Source organism: Mytilus galloprovincialis, chromosome 6, assembly GCF_965363235.1.
Source record: "Mytilus galloprovincialis chromosome 6, xbMytGall1.hap1.1, whole genome shotgun sequence".
In the NCBI taxonomy this organism is placed as follows: Eukaryota; Metazoa; Mollusca; class Bivalvia; order Mytilida; family Mytilidae; genus Mytilus; species Mytilus galloprovincialis.
In genome coordinates, this window is record NC_134843.1 from 22,630,392 (window position 1) to 22,650,721 (window position 20,330).

At 33.4% G+C, this 20,330-nt stretch overlaps 1 protein-coding gene across 1 annotated transcript in view; it reads right to left on the reverse strand.

The window, feature by feature from the left end:
• The window catches only part of LOC143078539 (nephrin-like), a 112,276-nt gene that overhangs the window by 19,314 nt on the left and 72,632 nt on the right, over nucleotides 1-20,330 (reverse strand). The window contains exons 4-5 of the mRNA XM_076253401.1: nucleotides 4,650-4,931; nucleotides 2,018-2,329 (exon numbers count right to left, since the gene is read on the reverse strand). Coding sequence (XP_076109516.1) covers nucleotides 2,018-2,329; nucleotides 4,650-4,931 — 594 coding nt within the window. The remainder of the gene's footprint in view (nucleotides 1-2,017; nucleotides 2,330-4,649; nucleotides 4,932-20,330) is intronic.

The following is a 20,330-nucleotide window of genomic DNA, read 5'->3' on the forward strand; positions in this document are numbered from 1 at the left end:
ACTTAATAGCTCACAAAAGGTCATTTGACAAAATTTAAGCAGATTCTTGATTTTCTTTCTTTTGATATGAGACCCAAAAAATATCAATGCAAATATAAGGTAAAGTCCGAGTCAGTCTTTTCCCGCCATATTTTCTAAATCAAATATCTGGGAAAGGAGCTCCATGACCTATCAATTGTTAGCTTATTTTGATCCTTAACTAATACTCTTCCAGCTTCAAGTATCAATTTTGAATTCTTGATTAATTTTATTTTACCTTAGATCACCAACTACTGTCAAATAATAAAAATATATTTGATGCAGCAATGTGACTATTGGGATGCTTTGAGGAATTTAGATTAAACTATAATGCTCTAAGGTTCTCGAGTTTTGCAACCTATCTCAGTTCGGCCGAAGTTCACAAAATTGAAGCTAATTTAAAATTCAAAACGAAATTCATCTTGGTACAATGTTTGGCCTCTTTTAAAAAAATCCAATTTCAATTTCAGAAAATCGCCTACGTATTCGTATTTTGATGACGTGGTTTGAATAACAACAGAATGATGAAATATCTTGTTTTGCGTAAACCTGGACATTAGTCAGGCTTTTAGAGTTTTCCTTATATCCAAGTGATTTTGACCTTTTAAGGACTTTTCTTTGACGGGAAATATTATATATATATAAGTCTGCAAGGTGGTTGCTCTATAGCATGTGCCTTTTTTGACAAAAACTGCCACTTTTTTTGTTGCTAAAACGTTTTAATTGAAAGCTGGCCTTGAAACTTTTAGACCACTATTTAAATCTTATACGTGTGCATGCAAAACAAAATTATTGGTAGAGGGGTCTTAATACAGCGCAAACAACAATTTTCAAAAGACAAAAAATGTGAAAAAGAATATTTTAACAAAACGCATTTATCTACCAGGTGGAACAAAAAATGTTCTTAAACCCTGCTGACTGAAAATGACGATTGCTAAATAAATGGATCGCCAGTTGTAACGAAACGAATCTTAATTATTAGTCTTATTCCAAACAGAAAACAATAAACTTGCGAAAAGATGACAATGAATGTCATTTCAATGATATAAGGAATCGAAACGGTACATAAATATATTTGGAAGGCCGTATTATTTAACTCAATTAATGATACACGATATATGTTTATGATATATATTAAATTAAACACTATTATAATGTTAGTAAAAGAAACCCTAAAAATCGTCTGTAGACACAAGTGTTTGATTTATATCGAGAGTCGAACTTTTGTGTTCTTTTGTTCTTTTATTTGTTGTGTTTATTGTACGATGGTTTTGTGTCATGGATGGATACCCTATATCCTTTGTTTTTTCTATACAACCATTGTATACATCATTCTAAGACCTTGCGCTTAATATATAAGGACAGACGCTATAACCTCTAACAAGGACCAATCTTTTAAAGAGGAAATTCTATTGGAGGTAGTGTTACTTTTGCTTGTCACGAACGCTTTCGCTTACTGTTGTGTCTGTTACACAATGTTTAATGCCGTCAGCAGGAGGTTTAATTACTTTGATTTTAAACCATTGTAGGCATACGAAGCAATATATAATTTATAGATAGATACCTATCCTTTTAAAAATTGTATTTACAGATTATATATAACTATCTGCCTAGGATTAGTGTTACCAAGCATATTAAATTATAGTGGATTTGGACTCTCCATTTTGTTGGTGCGAGTGCTGCATTGTGGCAGCATAATCCTGCCTTTTTTTCAAAATCTACAAGGTGTTTTTTTAATGTGCAAGTGATATAAATCCCTCTTGGCACGGGTCACCCATTTATCGTCCCCTTCCGACGGACTGTCATAGTTTCTCAAGACCATACTCTCAAAGGTATCGATGTGAGAGCCGAAAATTTAGTCCCTGAAATGTTCTCACCGGAACTGGGATCGAACCAGGAACCGCTGTTTGTAGTCCGATGCACTAAGATATATAAATGATTTCTAAACAATGTAACTACACCATATTCAGCACATGCAATACATTTATATTGTACTTACCTTTCTCCAAGACGCTGAATTTGCGACGAAAAATTCCAACAACATTTGTAGCAATAAATATATATTGTCCAAACTGATTTTTTTTTAAATATTCAATGGATATATTTGATGAGGAATAGAGTCCAACATTCATACTAGTTGAATTGAGAACACTGTTGTTGCAAAAATCGATATTTTCCTGTGCTAGGAATGTCCATTGTATTATTGGATGTGGGTTACTCTTTATCCAAACTGTTATGAACAGATAATCGTTTTCTGATGTAGTTGTCTCCTCCGGTGAATTTGATCTAGTTGTGTCTAGGAAAGGTTTAACTTAAAAAAAAAAAAAAAAAGAGATACTACATTGTTGAATATCAATGTCAATTAAACTATATCAACTTCCCAATTATCAATTTCCCATTTCTCAGCAGTAACATACCCTCTGCCCCTTCGTATGGTGTTTACATATCACAATTGATACGTTATTCTCGTGCTTGTTCACACTATACGGACTTCATATACAGGAGTGTGCTCCTTACGCAGAAACTGCTCCAACAAAGTTATGAGGAGGACAGATTAAAATTGACACTCCGTAAATTTTATGGACACCATCACGATTTGGTGGATCCAAACGATGTTTCGTTGACCAAACTAGCTAAGGACATTTTTACCACATGGTAGATTGTGTTTTGTCATAATGTCGTCTAATCTTTTAATTACCAAACGTGACTTATTCCCGATTGTGACTGTTTTGCCGAGTGTGAACTCGCATTACTATAAGACGTGGTACGGTACTTATCCATCCCAAATTCATGTATTTAGTTTAAATGTTTAATGTTATATTTGTAATTCTCATCGGATTTTGTCAAATGTGTTGACGTCTTTTCTATTATATTTATGTGTTATGGTAAAGAAAATTAATCACCGCCTTCATTTATCAGATTTGATTTCGTTCAAAGTAATCAGTATGATATTTTACGTTTGAAGTTAGATTCATAACAAACCTGACATAGTTTTATAATATAGTTAATTGCTACCTCAGTTTTATATTAATAAGAATTAAAATGTGCTTTGTTATTAAATGCAATATCAGTATTTAGTTCAAATATATAATCTTAAATTAATCCTAATTCTATCTTATTCATTCTTATGTGACGTCATTTTTCATTTTTTGATGCTCTGTTTTACTAATTCAAATGACGTCATTTTTTCGTCATTTTTCAGTTTCAAATAGGACGTCACTTGGCGTAGAGGTTTAAACGTATTCGGATGTGTCTACTTTTGTGTTTCAAATGTCTGGTTATGTAAATGTATTTCAGTTGTTTCCTGTAATTAGTTAATACTTCAGCTTTATCATGTACATCTTTTGTATATTCATTTTATTAAATTTACTGTTTGCAAAAGTATAAATTACTCTAAATTATAGGGATTTTCTGGTAACTTAACAGAAAACCCTTGCCGTTTTTGGCACAACCTTTTTGATCTTTTGGTCCTCGATGCTGTTCAACTTTGTACTCGTTTCGGCTTTCAAACTTTTGTATCTGTGCGTCACACATAGGTCTTGTGTGGACAAAATACACTTCTGGCGTATTAAAATTTTGAACTTGTTGCCTTTTGTTGGCTGTTGTTCGTGTGATTCTTTGTCAATTGTGTTCTCCAATTTATTTATATTGTAGTCCTGTGTTGTCATTTTGATGTTATATTTCACATGGCCATAAAAGTGCGAGGTTTGGCATGCCACAAAACCAGGTTCAACCCACCATTTTTTCCTTTAAAAATGCCCTGTACCAAGTCAGGAATATGGGCATTGTTATATTATAGTTCGTAACGTTGTGTCGTTTGTTTTCTCTTATTTTTGAGTGTAAATTCACATTGCGATAAGACGTGTCACGGTACTTGTCTATCCCAAATTCATGTATTTGGTTTTGATGTTATATATATATGTTATATTTGTTATTCTCGTGGGATTTTGTCTATGTGTGTTACATTTTAGTGTTATGTCGTTGTTCTCCTCTTATATTTAATGCGTTTCCCTCGGTTTTAGTTTGTTATCCCGATTTTGTTTTTTGTCCATGGATTTATGAGTTTTGAACAGCGGTATACTACTGTTGCCTTTATTTAATATAGTATGCATTACTTCAATATATAAAAACAAGATCAAAATTTAAGAGGAACATATTTGGTCTCTAGAAGACAATAGCAACTCATTTTTTTTTTTTAACTCAGGCGAGTTAGATTGATATGCATTTTCAAATATTTGTTGACTTTTAACTACATGTAACATATACAAGAAAAAAATATGTCTCTTATGGAAATATGACTGACTTATAAGCGTTACGACGATTTGGAAAGTGTACTGACAATACCAGACTGAGTTAAACTGAGAAAACTGTAAAAAAAAATGTTATGAATTCGAATGAGTTCAGAAATTGTTAAGACTGCTAAGAACATGACCGTTAAAGATATATCACAATATATGTATACAGCTTTAAGACTGTTTATATAGTAGCTTAACAACAATCAGGATAATTTTGAAAAAATTATACTTTTCAGAATACCTAGACAAAATTGAGATATATTCAAACAAAAAATAGATATGTATGAATCTTTGTACGTTGTCGTACTGAAAAGCAAAATTTGTTCAAATACTTACAGTAGACAACCAGTGTTCGTTGTACACGTGGTCTGTATGAAACAATAGGATGTATCGCTGAACATGTGCAGATTTTGTTGTTGAAGGTCTTATCCACAATAAACGTGACACTGTACGATGCAATGTACTCTGTTGTATTTTTAATTTTGGCGCCAGAGCAATTCCACGTTAATGTTGCAAGTGGATTTCCACCAGATGCACTACAGGTTAAAACTATTTCAGTACCAGTTATTATACTCCCAGATGGTGTCTGTTGTATTGATGGATTTGTTTCTGGTGCGTCTGTAATGAAGAAAGACTCGATTATTATCATTTGACAGTTCATGCCAGCATATCCATCTTGTAAGCTGAGAGTAACCACAATGTGAGCATAAAGAAAATAACCTCTTTGAGCAATAGACGAACAATACAAAAATTGTGAATGTACGTATTGTGTCATTGTCAGGAGTCTATCCGTTTCGAATGTAATTGTTTCTAGAGAGCAGAAGTCGATTTTTATGACATTTTAAGACAATGAATAAACTGGAACTAAATAGATTATTATTGAGCATAAACTTTACGAAAAATTTCAAATATGCAGGTGCTTATGTGTTAAGACATATTTCTCAAAGCATTTAAAAGCATTCATAATTAAAGTTAATGTATTTAAACCTTAATCGAAAAAATTAATATATCTAATAATAGTACGGAAGCACATGTATTTGTTTTGGTAAAACACGTGTTTTTATAATACCTGTAATGTTTACGAAGTAATTTCCATTGGAAGAAAGGACAAGGTACGATAAGGCCTGTTTTTTGCCCCCCCCCCCCCTATTTTCTCATTTTTCAAATTCTGTTTTTGAAAGCTACCTATTATGTTAAAATATTCCCTAATGCTTGAAGTTTAATATTAGGATGAACTTCAAAACCACTAATTATAGCAACTGGGTGAGGTGAGGGGGTAAACTTTCTGTTATAATTATTCAAATATTGTAATTATTATTCATTTTCAGTGTTTTGTACAACATTTTTTTAGTTTTTAAGTGCCTGCGCCAACGTGACCCAGATTTTTTTTTATTCGATTGTCATTAGCACTGTTTGTGCTGTCTAAATCGACGAAATGTTCTCTGGGTCACGTAGTCGCACCTTATTAAATTTTAAGAAACAATGACCGAAAATGGTAATTGTATCTTCTTTTTGCGTTTATGGTGCCTTTTGACCCCCCAAATCTCACCCATTTTCTGAAATTAATGGTTTTGAAGTTCAGCCAAACAAACTTCAAACCTAAGGGAATATTTTTTCACGACAAGTAGCTTTCCAAAACAGAATTGGAAAAATGAGAAAATAGGGGGGGGGGGGGGGCAAAAACAGCTCGTAATTTATACGTGTTTCTAGTTTCTCGTTTTTTATATAGATTAGACCGTTGGTTTTCCCGTTTGAAAGTTTTACACTACTTATTTTGGGGCTATTTATAGCTTTTTGTTCGGTGTTAGCCAAGGCTCCGTGTTGAAGCCCGTACATTGACCTATAATGGTTTACTTTTATAAATTGTTATTCGGATGGAGAGTTGTCTCATTGGCACTCACGCCACATCTTCCTATATCTACTTATCGCATTGCGAATTTAAAACAGGTATTCTTGGTATCGTATTATTTTGTCTCGTGTTTCTCGTTCTTGCTGTTTGATAAAAATGAAATGTAAATTATAATGTTATTATTCGAAGTTCTGCCTTACGATGAGTAGCATACTACGTACTACTGTATGCCTGCATTAACACCCCCCCCCCCCCCCCATAACCCCCTAAACCCCACTCCCACTCCAATCCAAAAACCATCTATTGTTTTTTATGTGGAAAGTAGTGATTTATCTATAATGATTTATTTAAGTTGTATTTATTGTTTTGTAGATTGGTGTTTATTTGTATGTATTAATGGATAGCTGACTGACCGAACCAGTATTACTCTTTTAATACCCAATTAGTAATGACTAAGAAACTAAGAATAAGCCGTAGTATGCTTAGAATGAAATTTGAAAAGAACTGTTTGAATTATATTATAAACTGGTTAATTAAAAGTATGCTTCCCTCACAAGGAGAGCTCATTTCGGATACATGTGTTGAGTTTTATTTTATAAATAATTTATGTTCGTTTAAGTCTGGCGAATTAGAACATACATAATAGATCATAATATCGTACTCCTCATAGGCGGATCCAGGGGGATTTGGTTGATTATATAGGGAATCATTGAAGCATGACTGGAGCGGGCCCCCTCTTAGGTCAGTCAGCGCCCCCCCCCCCCCCCCCCCCCCCCTTTAGGAAAAGTTCTGGATCCGCCACTGCTCCTAGGCGGCTACGGAAGTTCTAAAAGTCCTATATCGAGTGGCATAATCAAAAGGTCAAACACGTCAAACTAATGGTAAACAATTTCAACATTTCTGACTTGGTACAGGCATTTATGTAGCAAAATAAATGATGGATTAAACCTCGTTTAATATTAGTCCAAACCTCTAAATTGTATGAAAGACGCATACAATTTATTGTATTGACAACACAGTGTGAGCAAAACAAAAAGACTTCATTATAGGTAAACATTTCATATAGTAGGGTGACCAATGTCCAAAAAGGCCTCTAACTAACGAATTTAAGTTAACGGCTAACACAGCCAAGTTTTGCCAAATTTTAGGAAAATCCTTTATTCTTAAATTATGGTTGTCGTCGTTAATTCCCATTGTCAATATTTTCTTACTTGCGTGTTTTTAAAGGGTACCCGCATACACCGTATTGTACGTGAAATCTTTCACATGAAAAATAAAATTATAACACATTTTGTTGGTGGATAAAATTATACTTTTGATATAGTTGATACATTAAATATCTGATCATATAACAAAAGCGGGCAGTTTTTAAGTGATTTTCATATTACTATTTCAGCATTTTAGTAAGGCTAAAATTTTACCCAAAATTTACCATATTTTTATCGAATGCAATACTACATGTATTACGTGTATCATCACGATAATGTTAACTCGTAATAAAGAAATAAGACACAGTACATGTGTGCGCAAAATTTCATGTGTGAAATAAAAGTACATGTAGTTCTGAAGAAATTCGCAATTAAAACACAAATTAAGTCAACAGATTTAAAAAAACACTTTGTTTTACCAAAAATTAAAAAAAAAAAACAATATTTCAACCCATCAGTTACAACATGAACTTTACTTGGTAAGCGTATTGGATAATTTTAAACAAATTTTAAAATGCATTAAGTACTTAGAAAATGGTGTGTCAATTTTTTATCCAACTTTCCGCAATAATAACTTGCACCCTATGATTGTTCACACAGAATTTAGTTACTTTTCGACAGGTTTTGATTGTCATTATCATATGTGCATACATTGCAAATGAAAGCTTTTTAAAATAGTGTATCTCTTTTTGTTTTATATTTAATACTTTACGATAAATTTTATTTCAAAGTCGTGTATCATTTTGTTTGTTGACTAGTATAGTAACAACAAAAAAAGATTTGAAAAAAAAAAAAAATCCACATTTACTTATTATTTTTCTTCGTAAATAGCAAACGACGAATACAACAGGCTGTATATTCAGCTTTGTGTAAAATTGGGTTAAAATACAATGTACTTCTATGCGGGTAAATTCCTGGAGTACTGGTCAGCTTTAATCTCTGTTTCTACTGGTTGTATACCATTCCGGAACATGCAAATTATCAGCATAAACAGATATAACAGTTGTACATATTCAGTGGTTCCGCGCCACTGAAGGCATCTGTAGCAGCCCTCTTTTCCATACTAGTATATTGACATCGGGGCTTTTTATACGACCGCAAAACTTTACAGATGTGTGCCTCAGCGTCAACAAATATTAAGGTTCGCAAACAATAACTTGGATATAAGTGTATGGTTCTCTATAAAACGTAGGCACAAGGTATACCACATTATATGGGTTGGGGTTATGTTGTAGCTGTTTTGTAATTAGGAGGAGGGACCAAAAACAATTACTGTTCTTGTTTTCACACAAGTACACGTGTATGGATCATTGTGGGATTTCAGCACAAGGTTCCATACCGCAATAGTCAGGTTGAAATTAATTTTGAGGGTTATTGTCGTAGGTGTATGGTACATAAGGGAATAACTCCCTCCCTCCCCCCCCCCCCCCCGCCACATTTTTTTTCTTTTTATTAAGGTACATTACTCAAGAACGGTTAAAGTAACGCCCCGGAATTCCAATCATGATCTAAGCGTGGTGTTACTATGCATTTTGTGTAAGATTCTTAACATTTGGTTGAGGAAAACTAATGTTAGAGAACTGACACTAATTTTGGGACGTACAGAAATGTAAGTAGGGCAACAATTTGGATTTACAACAAGACCCCTTTAAAGTTCTTGCAAGGATTCTTCGAATTAGGTCATTTTTAATCTATATCGATGAACTTGATATAACGATAAGGTTACCACAGGCACAGTAAAGTCTGTATAAAATTCAGAAATTAACAACACGGGTCGGTTGAAATCATACATGAATCCACATTCCAATTGATCCTGCCCATTTAATAAATATATACAATGTATATACGAATCGAAAAAGGGCTTGCGTTTCCATTCACATTGGTCTTGAAAGAGAGTTTAGATTGCAGAGATCGCTGTTTTACCAAGGGGTTAGATGATAAAGTTAGATGCATTCCTTTAAATGTTTTACGGACCCTTTACCTTGTTTTAATGAGTTCTTAACAAACTGTATTAAATAGCTTTCAGCATTATATGCAAGTGATTTGTTTGTTCTGTTGCTTTTGTACGCGCGGGGAAACATGATAGAACTGACAAATGTACAAAAAACACAAATGAAACGGTTGAAATTGTATTACACTTTCTTTTCATATACTTGTGCATTAATTTTATAAATAATCGTGTCCATGAACCAATCTTAGCAAAACATACTAATATTATTGCCTATAGGATATTTTATTTCTTGTCCGTATCGAATTTCTATTATTATTTTCCGTGTATCGCTGTTTATACGTTATATATATATATGCTATTTGATTTGAATTAACTGTTTGTCTTCAATTACAGGTTTATTCTGTTATTCCTTTAATTGAATGCATGATTTGGTGATTCGTATATATAGCAGGTTTCACTTATATATTTACTTTAAATTATATATATCATTTTTAACGGTTAAAACCTTATTTGACCTTTACTCCGTAGATTGTTCTGTGGTTAATTGTAAATTTTTACGCATCTATTAGACATGTTACGAAAAGGTATATTCTCGACGCTGAGGTTGACAAATTAGACTTTAAATTTGGGGACGGTGAAAACATTGATTATAGATTTAAACAGGTAAAATTCTGCACGTCTTGGGCCGTGTTCACATTGACCTAAATTCGGTGTTGTGTTTGTGTAACTCACACAGTAAACTAAACACAATTGCGTTCCCATTGATAAAACTCAATGTTTACATGTAGTTTAAATCATGTTTTACCTACACACAGTCGATAGTCAATGTAGGCCATGTGTAGGTTAAGTGTACACAAAACTGCATTTAGGACATTAGTTTTATCGTGTAAATATTTAAGGAGGAAACTATTTTTGAGTAAAATTGATATTTTTGATAATTATTAGTTGTCTAAATTTTACAGATTTTTTTTTGGTTAAAAAAAATAAACGTACTTTATTAACCCCTAATCAAGACTCAAAGCAGCATCATTGCCGAACCCATAAGGCAGCAACCAATTGATTTTCGGGGGGGGGGGAGCTATTATAGTCGAGTATAAAACATAAAGGCAAGGGGGTGGGGTGGTGAGCTATGGATTTTGTTTTGGAAACAAAAAATGTTTCCAGTTTTTGGCCCTGAAAAAAAATGTTTTTTCACCCTCAGCTGCCACTATATATAATGCTAAAATTGATTTCGACTTGTCACCAAAATTTGTCCTAAAAAAACCAAAAGCTCACGCCCCCTCCCCCTCCACAAAAATTTAAGTAAATAGTTGCTGCCTAATTCATTTGAAAAGGTCTTCCCGAATCGACTTGACGTACACAGAAATATTCGCCACTGGTCTTTACTCAAAAAACGATTCACGCATAAATGCATGACTAAAACAAATGTGAGGTAAATGATCTGTTTGTCTAGTATCTCAGTTCCGTTAAATAACACGTAAAATAAATTAAAAAAACGTTACCCTATTCCTTTACCAAATATTCCTTGGAGAAGAAAAACCATTTGAAACGAACAGAAAAGATAAAAATGTAGTGATCCATAATATCTCAATCCTTTTTTTCCGGCTGTAAGCACGCTGTTGCAGCAAACGTTTTCTAATGCGTTATCGAGACATCTCTAGTGATATTCAAACTACTGCAAATTATAAAAATGGCTTTCATAAAGTAGCAACCACTTAACTTACGTACGTTTTTATTCCTTTTTTTTTCGATGCTGGTGATCAAACACTTTTTTTTCAATATTTAACACTATAATGTATGGGGAAACTCTTGATTCAGAATATTTTGTTTGTATTATCTGTATGACCTTTTTTTTTTTTTTTATCAAATTGGGGATCGGAATATTTCCATTCCCATCCCCCACCCCTCTTTTGAAGTCAAATAGTTGTTCTCTTATCGCTAGAAAAAAATTTCAAAAATTTTGAATTCAGTTCTACGTAATGAACATTTAAATGACATATAGTTTACAAGTGGGAACAAATCTTATGTACAGGTAGCTAAACAAGGTGTATAGATGTGAACAAATGTAATGTGAAACCAGTGTACACTACACTAAACTAATTGTAAACATGTTTACTCTACACGGCGTTTGGTGTGAACACGGCCTTGGTTACTTCAAATCACATTTATCTAGAGTCTCATTATGTAACATCCTACATGTATATGACAATTTCTTTTCTGTTATCATTGCTGACAGAGGCGGATCCAGCCATTTAAAAAGGGGGATTCAAACCATATGTCCTCATTCAAATGCATTGATCGTCCAAAAAAAAGGGGGGGTTCCAACCCCCGGACCCCCTCGCCTTCGATCCGCCACTGTCCAGCCTATCGTGACATGAAAGGTGTACGCGTGGAGGAATGGGCGGGCTAGAAAAGGGAGGGCTGAGAGTTATACAAGTTCATTCGATTCCAGATTGATAACATAAATATAGTAAGATGGTTAGATATTAGTCAGTTTTATTTGTTGTATTACAGTTCCTGACAAAGTTCAACCTGTCGCTCCACTAATCCCGCACAAAGCTCTACAGTCTGATTGATTCGTCAGTCTGGTGTCTCCATAAGCTTCCAATGACTCTGAAAGTTTTTAAGCGCCTTGTAGCGTGTTCGACATACATGTATACCCGATACTCTGATATATGCAAATTCATTTTTTTTAATATTTTCTTCTTTCTGCTCGTGGTTTAGCTCTAAGTTGATGGCGCCTGTAGCGGATAAAGAGGGGCGATCGACATGGATAATTTTTTCCCGCTAAGATGACAAAATTCGGTGGGAAATCTAACTCCAAACCTGGTCGAATGAAAGGCAATAGATTATACTGTTAGGCATCATTTTGGTGTCCTATATATGAAACCACTGCGAATAAATCTTGTATGACTTCTGTTGTCCACAATCAACTATGTATGAATGCAATGTCCGCAAAAAGTGGAGCTAAGGTGTAAATGCAAAGCCATTATGCAATGCTTTTGAAACTCTGCAGGGAAGTTCAACCGGTGAGTAGTGAGTCATATTTTACACAAACCTCTTATCGTTCTGAACATGCATGAAATATTTGCAACTTGACGTTAAGCAACCAACAATCAATCAATCACAAACCCCTTATAATGAAAATACAAATTGAGCTGAAGCTGTTTAAATTAAGACAAAGTTGGAAGGAAATAAAGGAAAAAAATACAAGCCTTCGCCGCTATATGACCGGGAGTAAAAAAAAATTTTATGTTTTAAGTTGAAATTGCATAAAAATCGTATTTTAGGTGTTTTAAAACATACCCCGTTAGGTAAAAATTTAGGTGGCAAACAACTGGATCAAAATACATACAGGTTACAATACACCATTAGATTTTGTGGGCGCAGCCATTTTATGAGCATAACATGGTATTCAGAATTAAGAGTATTGCTAATCCTGATTGGTCGATATGTGCGCCCGTTATTTTTTATTTTTAGAGACTTCGTGCACTCTGCTTTATACAAAAGGCAAAATAAAAATTATTCCGTAGACCTAAAGGCACTGAGATGACTTTTCAACCCTACGCCTAGACAAGACACGTATTTTTAAGGGCAAAATTGATAGGCATGGGAGATAAGTACAAAATACGCTAAGAAAAGCAACGCGAACCTATATTTTTGGGACCAAAAAATACTGTCCTAATAACTTTTCTTTGATTCTAGCAGGGTTTCGTTAAAAAAATCAACTTTCTAAAGTCTATATCTCGAAAAAGGCTACCATTGTCGCCTATGGGGAAATAAATTGTTTATTTCAATCTACACTCCTTTGTTTGCTTTTCATAACTATATAAAAATAATCGTTACATATTATATTCACGAGTAGGTATAAAACAGATTATAATACTTTGATTATTTGTAAGGTCTATTAAGGACTAGCCGAAGAATTCACACACTCACCACCCCCCCCCCACCCCCCACCCCCCCCCCCCCCCCATCTACTGCTGCAGTTACATGATCGTGCCCCTCCCCCCACCCTTTTTTTGCATTATCGTTTCTTAAAAAATATTATGGAATTTATTAATATCAATTTCCTATATTTCTTATGGTACAAATGTCATTGAATATTCGATCCAGACGAATTGCCTCCAAAAGGAGTAAGGCACATACAGCTACAGCGATGTCGTTACTAACTGGAAAATTAATGAAAGGTTTATGAAAAGATTTATCAAGGGTCGTTATTCTTTTTTCAGAAAATTTTATATTCGAAATTGAATGTGATACTAGTGGTATAACAATTGCTGGGTATGCTTAGCCGCCTGGTAATAATGTTTTTTTTTCATTCATACTACTAGTATGTATGCATTTAATTTGACTTGAGGCAGAACAATATTTTTGGTAAATATATAATGTCTAAAAATAGCAGCAATCAATATTCAATCTATTTAAGCGTGGATCAGTTTGTGAAAATAAACTGATACAGTTACTGAATTAAATTTATATAAACAAATGATAAATGTCTAAGAATATAACTTAAACACGCTAATTAATACATTAAAAAATTCTATTAGATTTTAAATAGAAATACGCAATATTTCGCTAAAAAAATTAGCTTCATCATATCAGGCGTGTGATCTCTCAAGGTGAAATCGGATGCATAACAAAAACATATTTTTGTAGCTTAATCTACACAAGATTTGAGGAATTTAAAGTGTATTAACATATTTATTGATGTTGCGTAAAATGTGTTTGTAGCTACAACTACATAAAATTGGAATAAAAGTTTAACACATTTATTGATGTTCGATAAATTGTATGAATTTCTATAAATTATTTTGTATGATTCCAAGATTATGGTTTTGATTTGTTTTAAAATCTTTTGTCGTCTCTCATTGAGTCAATCAGATTCAAGAGTTCGTGACTGGTGCATCCAAAATCTCTCTCTCTCTTTTGTCTTCCTTGTATATCCCAATTTTGATTGTTCTCAATGATTTGAAATGTCACGTTTTCAAAATCATAGTAGGAGGGGAACTATCGGTTCTGGGCCATTTTTTCTAATGTTAATTCTACGGGGAAAAGGTAGCCTCCCGACGTGAGGCTAATTTCTATGACGTTATTTTTAGATATTATGACTGATTAATTAATTAATTAATTCTATGGGGAAAAGGTAGCCTCCCGATGTGAGGCTAATTTCTATGACGTTATTTTTAGATATTATGACACTAATTAATTAATTTAATTAATTAATTAATTTGAAGATAAGGTCATTATAAAGTGTTACTAATTACGTTTGTTTTTATTATGAATAATTATATACATTTTTGTTTCTTTAAATTTGATGAAAATCCCCAGTCTATTAATAGATATACAGGAAAACCCCACCTTAGTGTATTTAATTTAATTCTTTATTTATTTAAAGAGGATTGCCAACAACCAGCGGCTACGAACATAGATATATACAGATTCACAATTATCAAAGTTTACAAACATGTTAGGCAGCAACCATTTGCTTTTCTGGGGAGCGGGGAAGGGGGGGGGGGGGGTTGGAAAAAAGTTTGTTTCCAGTTTTTGGAGAAAAAAATAATTTGTTTTGAATTCTGAAAAAAAAATTGTTTGTTACCCCCTCAGCTGCCACTATATGTTATGCTAAAATTGAAAGAAAAATATTGTTTTCGACTTGTTTGTACAGAAACCCCCCCCCCCCCCCCCCCCCGAAAATCAAATGGTTGCTGCCTTAAACACAAGACAAGATTGATTGATTGTTGGTTGCTTAACGTCCAGTGGCAAACATTTCATGCATATTCAGGACGAGAACAAGTTCACAATAAATACAATAGGTAGGTTGTTGTAATAGAGGCCATCTAGGATGTTGGTCGGGGAAATTTGGCCTGCCACTGGAAAATGAGGGTATATTGGATAGGGACAGAAATTTTGCCTTGCAACAGGCCACCTACGGACTCCTCCAAGAGTTGTTGCAAGAGTTCTTAACGTGCAAAGAGCGTGGCACTCTCTTTACACGAGGCATCGGACTTAACGTCCCCTTCTGACAGACGTGACTGCAAACTTCATACATCCCGCACAGCCAAACGGACGCCCCACTTCGGCAAGCGTTTTACTGCCGGTCGGAAGAAGACCAAGTGACCATATTTCTATACCCCAGTCACCCTTGGGGTACACAAGACAAGACAATATGTACAGGACAAGACATACAAATATAGTTTGACTACACACCAATCAAATCACTCGCTCATTCTTACTCACATGCACACGACTTAACAAACATGCATGATTCAGTAATATAGAAAGACAATTTTGAGCACAATCAACTCAAATGGAAGATGTGTTTCAAACTTTATATGTTTTATTACAAAAAAAATAACAGTTTAAGTACAAATACGTTATTTAGTTATCGATAAAAACTGTTCGAAGATTTAATATATCGAAACACACACTCAAACAGCTCTTAATTAGTATCATCAGACAAATCGTCACTACTATTAATATTTTGCTCAGATAGTTTGGACATAGATCCCGCAACATTGCTATATTTATATCTGTACAAATCAGATTCTTAATTCCAAGTAGAAGAGTAATCCGATAGTTCGTGTAACGGGCGCAATGAATTAAATAGTGCTCAGTGCTTTCAATACGGTTACCTGGGCAGAAATCGCAAAACCTATTTACACCCAATTTACAATAGCCTTGACAAATCTCACTACTAGTCTTGTTTGTAGTCTGCTCGACTGTCTTCTTTACTACCTGATTGTCTATTATTGTCCTTTGTACCACAATGAATTCTTTAGAAATTTATTTAGTAACGCTTCGAATACCGGGAAATTAGTTTGTTTGGTGTATATAGCTCATCAATTACTTGATTACTCTTTGTTACCTAATCTTGCTTGCTAATCATTATGGATCACATGTAACTCTGAAGGCAAGTTCAGTGTATATGTTCCAGACCATACGAGTATTTGGAAATTATGTCCCCTTGAAGGGTGGAATGGAAAATTTTGCTCTGCTGAATTTCGTTGAAAATGTCGTTTTAAGTTATAGCTAGCTAGCTGATTTTTGGAGATGATTTTTATTCAATAATGCAGATACGTGAGTGTTAACGACGAATTGTTTGAAGTGAAATACAACTTTTGCAAATTATTGATTATTTTATTTCCTAGTACGGGCACAAAGATATTTACACAACACAACCTAAACATCGCTCACACTAACTTTTCCGTATTGATTACTAAACAAAGGAGAAGTTTTCGATCGAGCATATAAGTTGGACTTTGGACTTTAGTGTATATATGATATGCAAATTAGAAATGACACTTTTTGGTTAACCTTTGAACCTTTGTTTGTGTTAAGTATATCTATATCTTTATTCTCATAAAGCCAATGCATTACATCGGTACAGAGATAACAGATACAACAATAAATATTTACAATATGTACAAAACAAGCGAGAGAGGTTACAAAAGTTACAAGCCAGGAGTACAAACACTAGTATTTATATTTTTTATAAAAGAACAAAGCTTCTTCAGAACTGGTTTTCTTGTACTTGACATAAGTTCAGAGAATTTAACTGTATTTTGCCGTTTTGTAAAATATTCAGTTAAAAACTCTTTGCGTTTTTGATGGAAAAAATTGCATTCAAATATAAAATGATATTCGTCACCTATTTGTCGATTGTTACATAGACTGCAAAAGCGGTTTTCTCTGATCACGTTTTGCCATCTTCCTGTTTCAATCGGCAGCTTAGTATTAGTCGTTCTAAATCGACAAAAAACAATAGCGTCTTTGAAGTCCAAAATATTAAAATATTCTTCGAATGCCAAGTTTTTCTTAAAAATTTTGTAGTTAATACCTTTTGGTGAATTTTGAATGAGGGAATTCCAGTTCTGAATATATTGATCTAGCAATCTCTGCTTTATAACAGTTTTTAACCATTCTTTATTAACAAAATTTTGTGACTCCCATATGTATGAGAAACCACAATCTTGAAATATTTTTTGTATAAACAGGATCCATTTTATCTGGACATTATGGTGCTCGTTCATATGACGAGAAAGTTGATATAATATGAAGGAAAACTTTGCTTGTTTACCGGATATCAAATTTGCCCAGAATAGTACTGTTCGAACTTTAATATCTATTTCGATCGGATGACGACCTAGTTCCCCGTAAACCATATAATTTGGCGTTGAGGATTTCAAGTTTAAAAGAATTTTACAAAATTTTAAATGAATCTTTTCCAGGATATCATTATTACCAAAGCCCCATATTTCGCACCCATACAATAGAATGGGCTTGATCATTTTGTTAAAAAGGTCAAGCTGACATTTAACAGAAAGCTGATACATCCTTCCTATTTTCAGGACTTCGTACATGGCTTTTAAGGCCTTATCGGATAAATATTTTTTAGTCATATTAAAGTTTCCTGTTTTAGTAAAAACAATACCCAAATAGTTAAACTGCTTTACTAACTCAATGCTTATGCCATTATAAGTAAATTGGAGATTTTTTGGCAAACGTCCCAAACCAAATACTAGGGTTTTAGTTTTGTCAACATTTACTTTCAGTTTCCAAACCTTACAATAGTCATGAAAGGCATTGAGTTGCGTCTGCAGATCCTGTGCTGTTTCGGCCAACAGCACCGTGTCATCTGCGTATAATATGATAAAAAGTTTTAGATGTATTTTTAATTCTCTTTCAAGGTCTTCTGATAAGGTTTTAAGTCCTGTAATATTTGTACTAACCAAGAAATCTTCTAAATCGTTTAAAAATAGAGAAAATAGGACAGGTGATAAGTTTTCTCCTTGTCGTACGCCGTTGTCACAAGCAAAGTATTCTGAATTACAATTATTGTATGATATACGAGATTTAGTATCACAGTTCATATTAGATATAACCTTATACATCTTACCATTTATATTATTTAACAACATTTTATAAAACAAACCATCTCGCCATACAGTGTCAAAAGCCTTCTCAAAATCTATAAAGGCACAATATAATTTCTTTTTCCTACATTTCAATAATTCAAAAAAAGAATACAAGGTAAAAATATTATCTGTAGTAGAATATTTTTGCCGAAAACCACTTTGATTTTCTTGTATTAAGGTAAACTCTTCTGAAAAATCATTAAGTCTTTTATTCAAAACTGCTGTAAATAGTTTTCCCAGACAGCTAACGATAGTAATTGGTCTATAATTCTTTGGATCTTTGGAGTTTCCTTTGTTTTTATAAATTGGTTTAATTGTACCTATAAGCCACCTATGTGGAATAAGACCTTTATCAAATATAATATTAAAAAGTTTCTCATAAATGCATAAAAACTGGTTTGATGTGGATTTTATGTATTCGTTTATAATTTCGTCTTCACCACAAGCTTTGTCATTCTTCAGTTTTTTAATAGACTGGAGAATTTCATCTTTTGAAAAAGGCGAATTTATATGTTCATTCATCTGTTCACATTGCATGGGATTGATCTCTGGAAGTTGCACATTTTTTTCATCTTCCGGTGCAGCGTTTAAATTTTTGAAAAAATCGTGTAATTTTCCAATGTCAATATCGGGTTGTTTCTTTCTTTTATTCTGATTTAAAATTTTCCAATATTCTTTCGGATTTTTGCCACGCAAATTTTGAATTTTATCTGAAAGATCTTTTCTAAAGTTTCTAAATTTGCTATCGAGAATGTTTTTATACGCTTTTTCGGCATTTAACATGTCTGAATGGTTTTTAGAATGATTTTTGGACTTGAAACGTCTTTTTAATTTCCTGTAATTTTGACGTGCAAATTTACATTCCTCATCAAACCAGGGTTTATTCTTATTTCCAAAATCTCCCCTTTTCTTATTCTGTTTTACAGTATAAGTACCAAAAGTTGTCTGCCCAGACTTGACAAAAATATTACACAGATCATCTATAAGTGAATTAATGATGTTCTTATTCACTACAGTTAAATCAGTATTTGTAAGTTTGTATTCAAGTTCTGCTATTTTTTCTACATCAATATTATTTTGAAAATCTTTTATCTTTTCAGAATTCCATCTTTTTATCTTCGTAAACGTATTCTTTTTACTAAAATAATCGACATTTTCCGCATGGGCAATTGCCAAGTTTTTATCACTGTGACAGAAAAAAGTAATAGAGAGTGGGTTATAAACATCTGACAATAACTTACTTGAATCTAAAACTTCAAAGTCCTTAAACGTTTTCAAAAGTCCAGGAGTGCTTATACAATAATCAACTACACTGGCATTACGACAAGTAAATCGCCCGATATTTTGATCCCTTCCCAATCTTCCATTTAGTATAAAAACCCCGTTGCCTTTGCAAAAATTTAACAGCATATTGCCATATCTATTTTTTCCTTTATCCATACTTTCCCTCTTCGTGGGAATAGACAGAGCTTCTAGAGCATTAATAGGGTTTTCGATAAAGTCAGACAAGTTATTATCACCATGTTCATCTTCATTTATAATTACAAAATCATCATCACAACCTGTCCTGGCATTAAAATCCCCTAAGAGGCATATGTAATTTGAAATGTTCGAAAAGCGTAGAAATTCTTGTTCAATTTCATTAACAGCTTCATCTGAGGAATACCTAGTATATTCCGGAGGTATGTAAACGACTCCAAAATCAACGGGTTTATCTAAATTAAATGCTTTACCGTTAACTTGAAACCACATTACATATTTACATTCTGTGTCTATTATTTCTATCATTGTCTTCAAATGTTCTTTGTAGCCATCTGTAATACCACCCGATCTCGTTTTCGTAACTTTTTTCCTGTTTTTCATTTTGAATTCATAACCGGGAAGATTTATCACATCAATGTCATCGGTTTTAGTTTCTACAAGACATACTATTTCATGATTATCTATAATGTCTTTAAATTCTGGATAATTCACGGGAGACTTTATTCCACAGCAGTTCAGGCAAAAAATGTTTAGATCACTACCAGCTGAAATATTTTTTCTAGGACTGTTACATGTATCGCTACTGGTTGAAGTCGAAGCATTATAAAT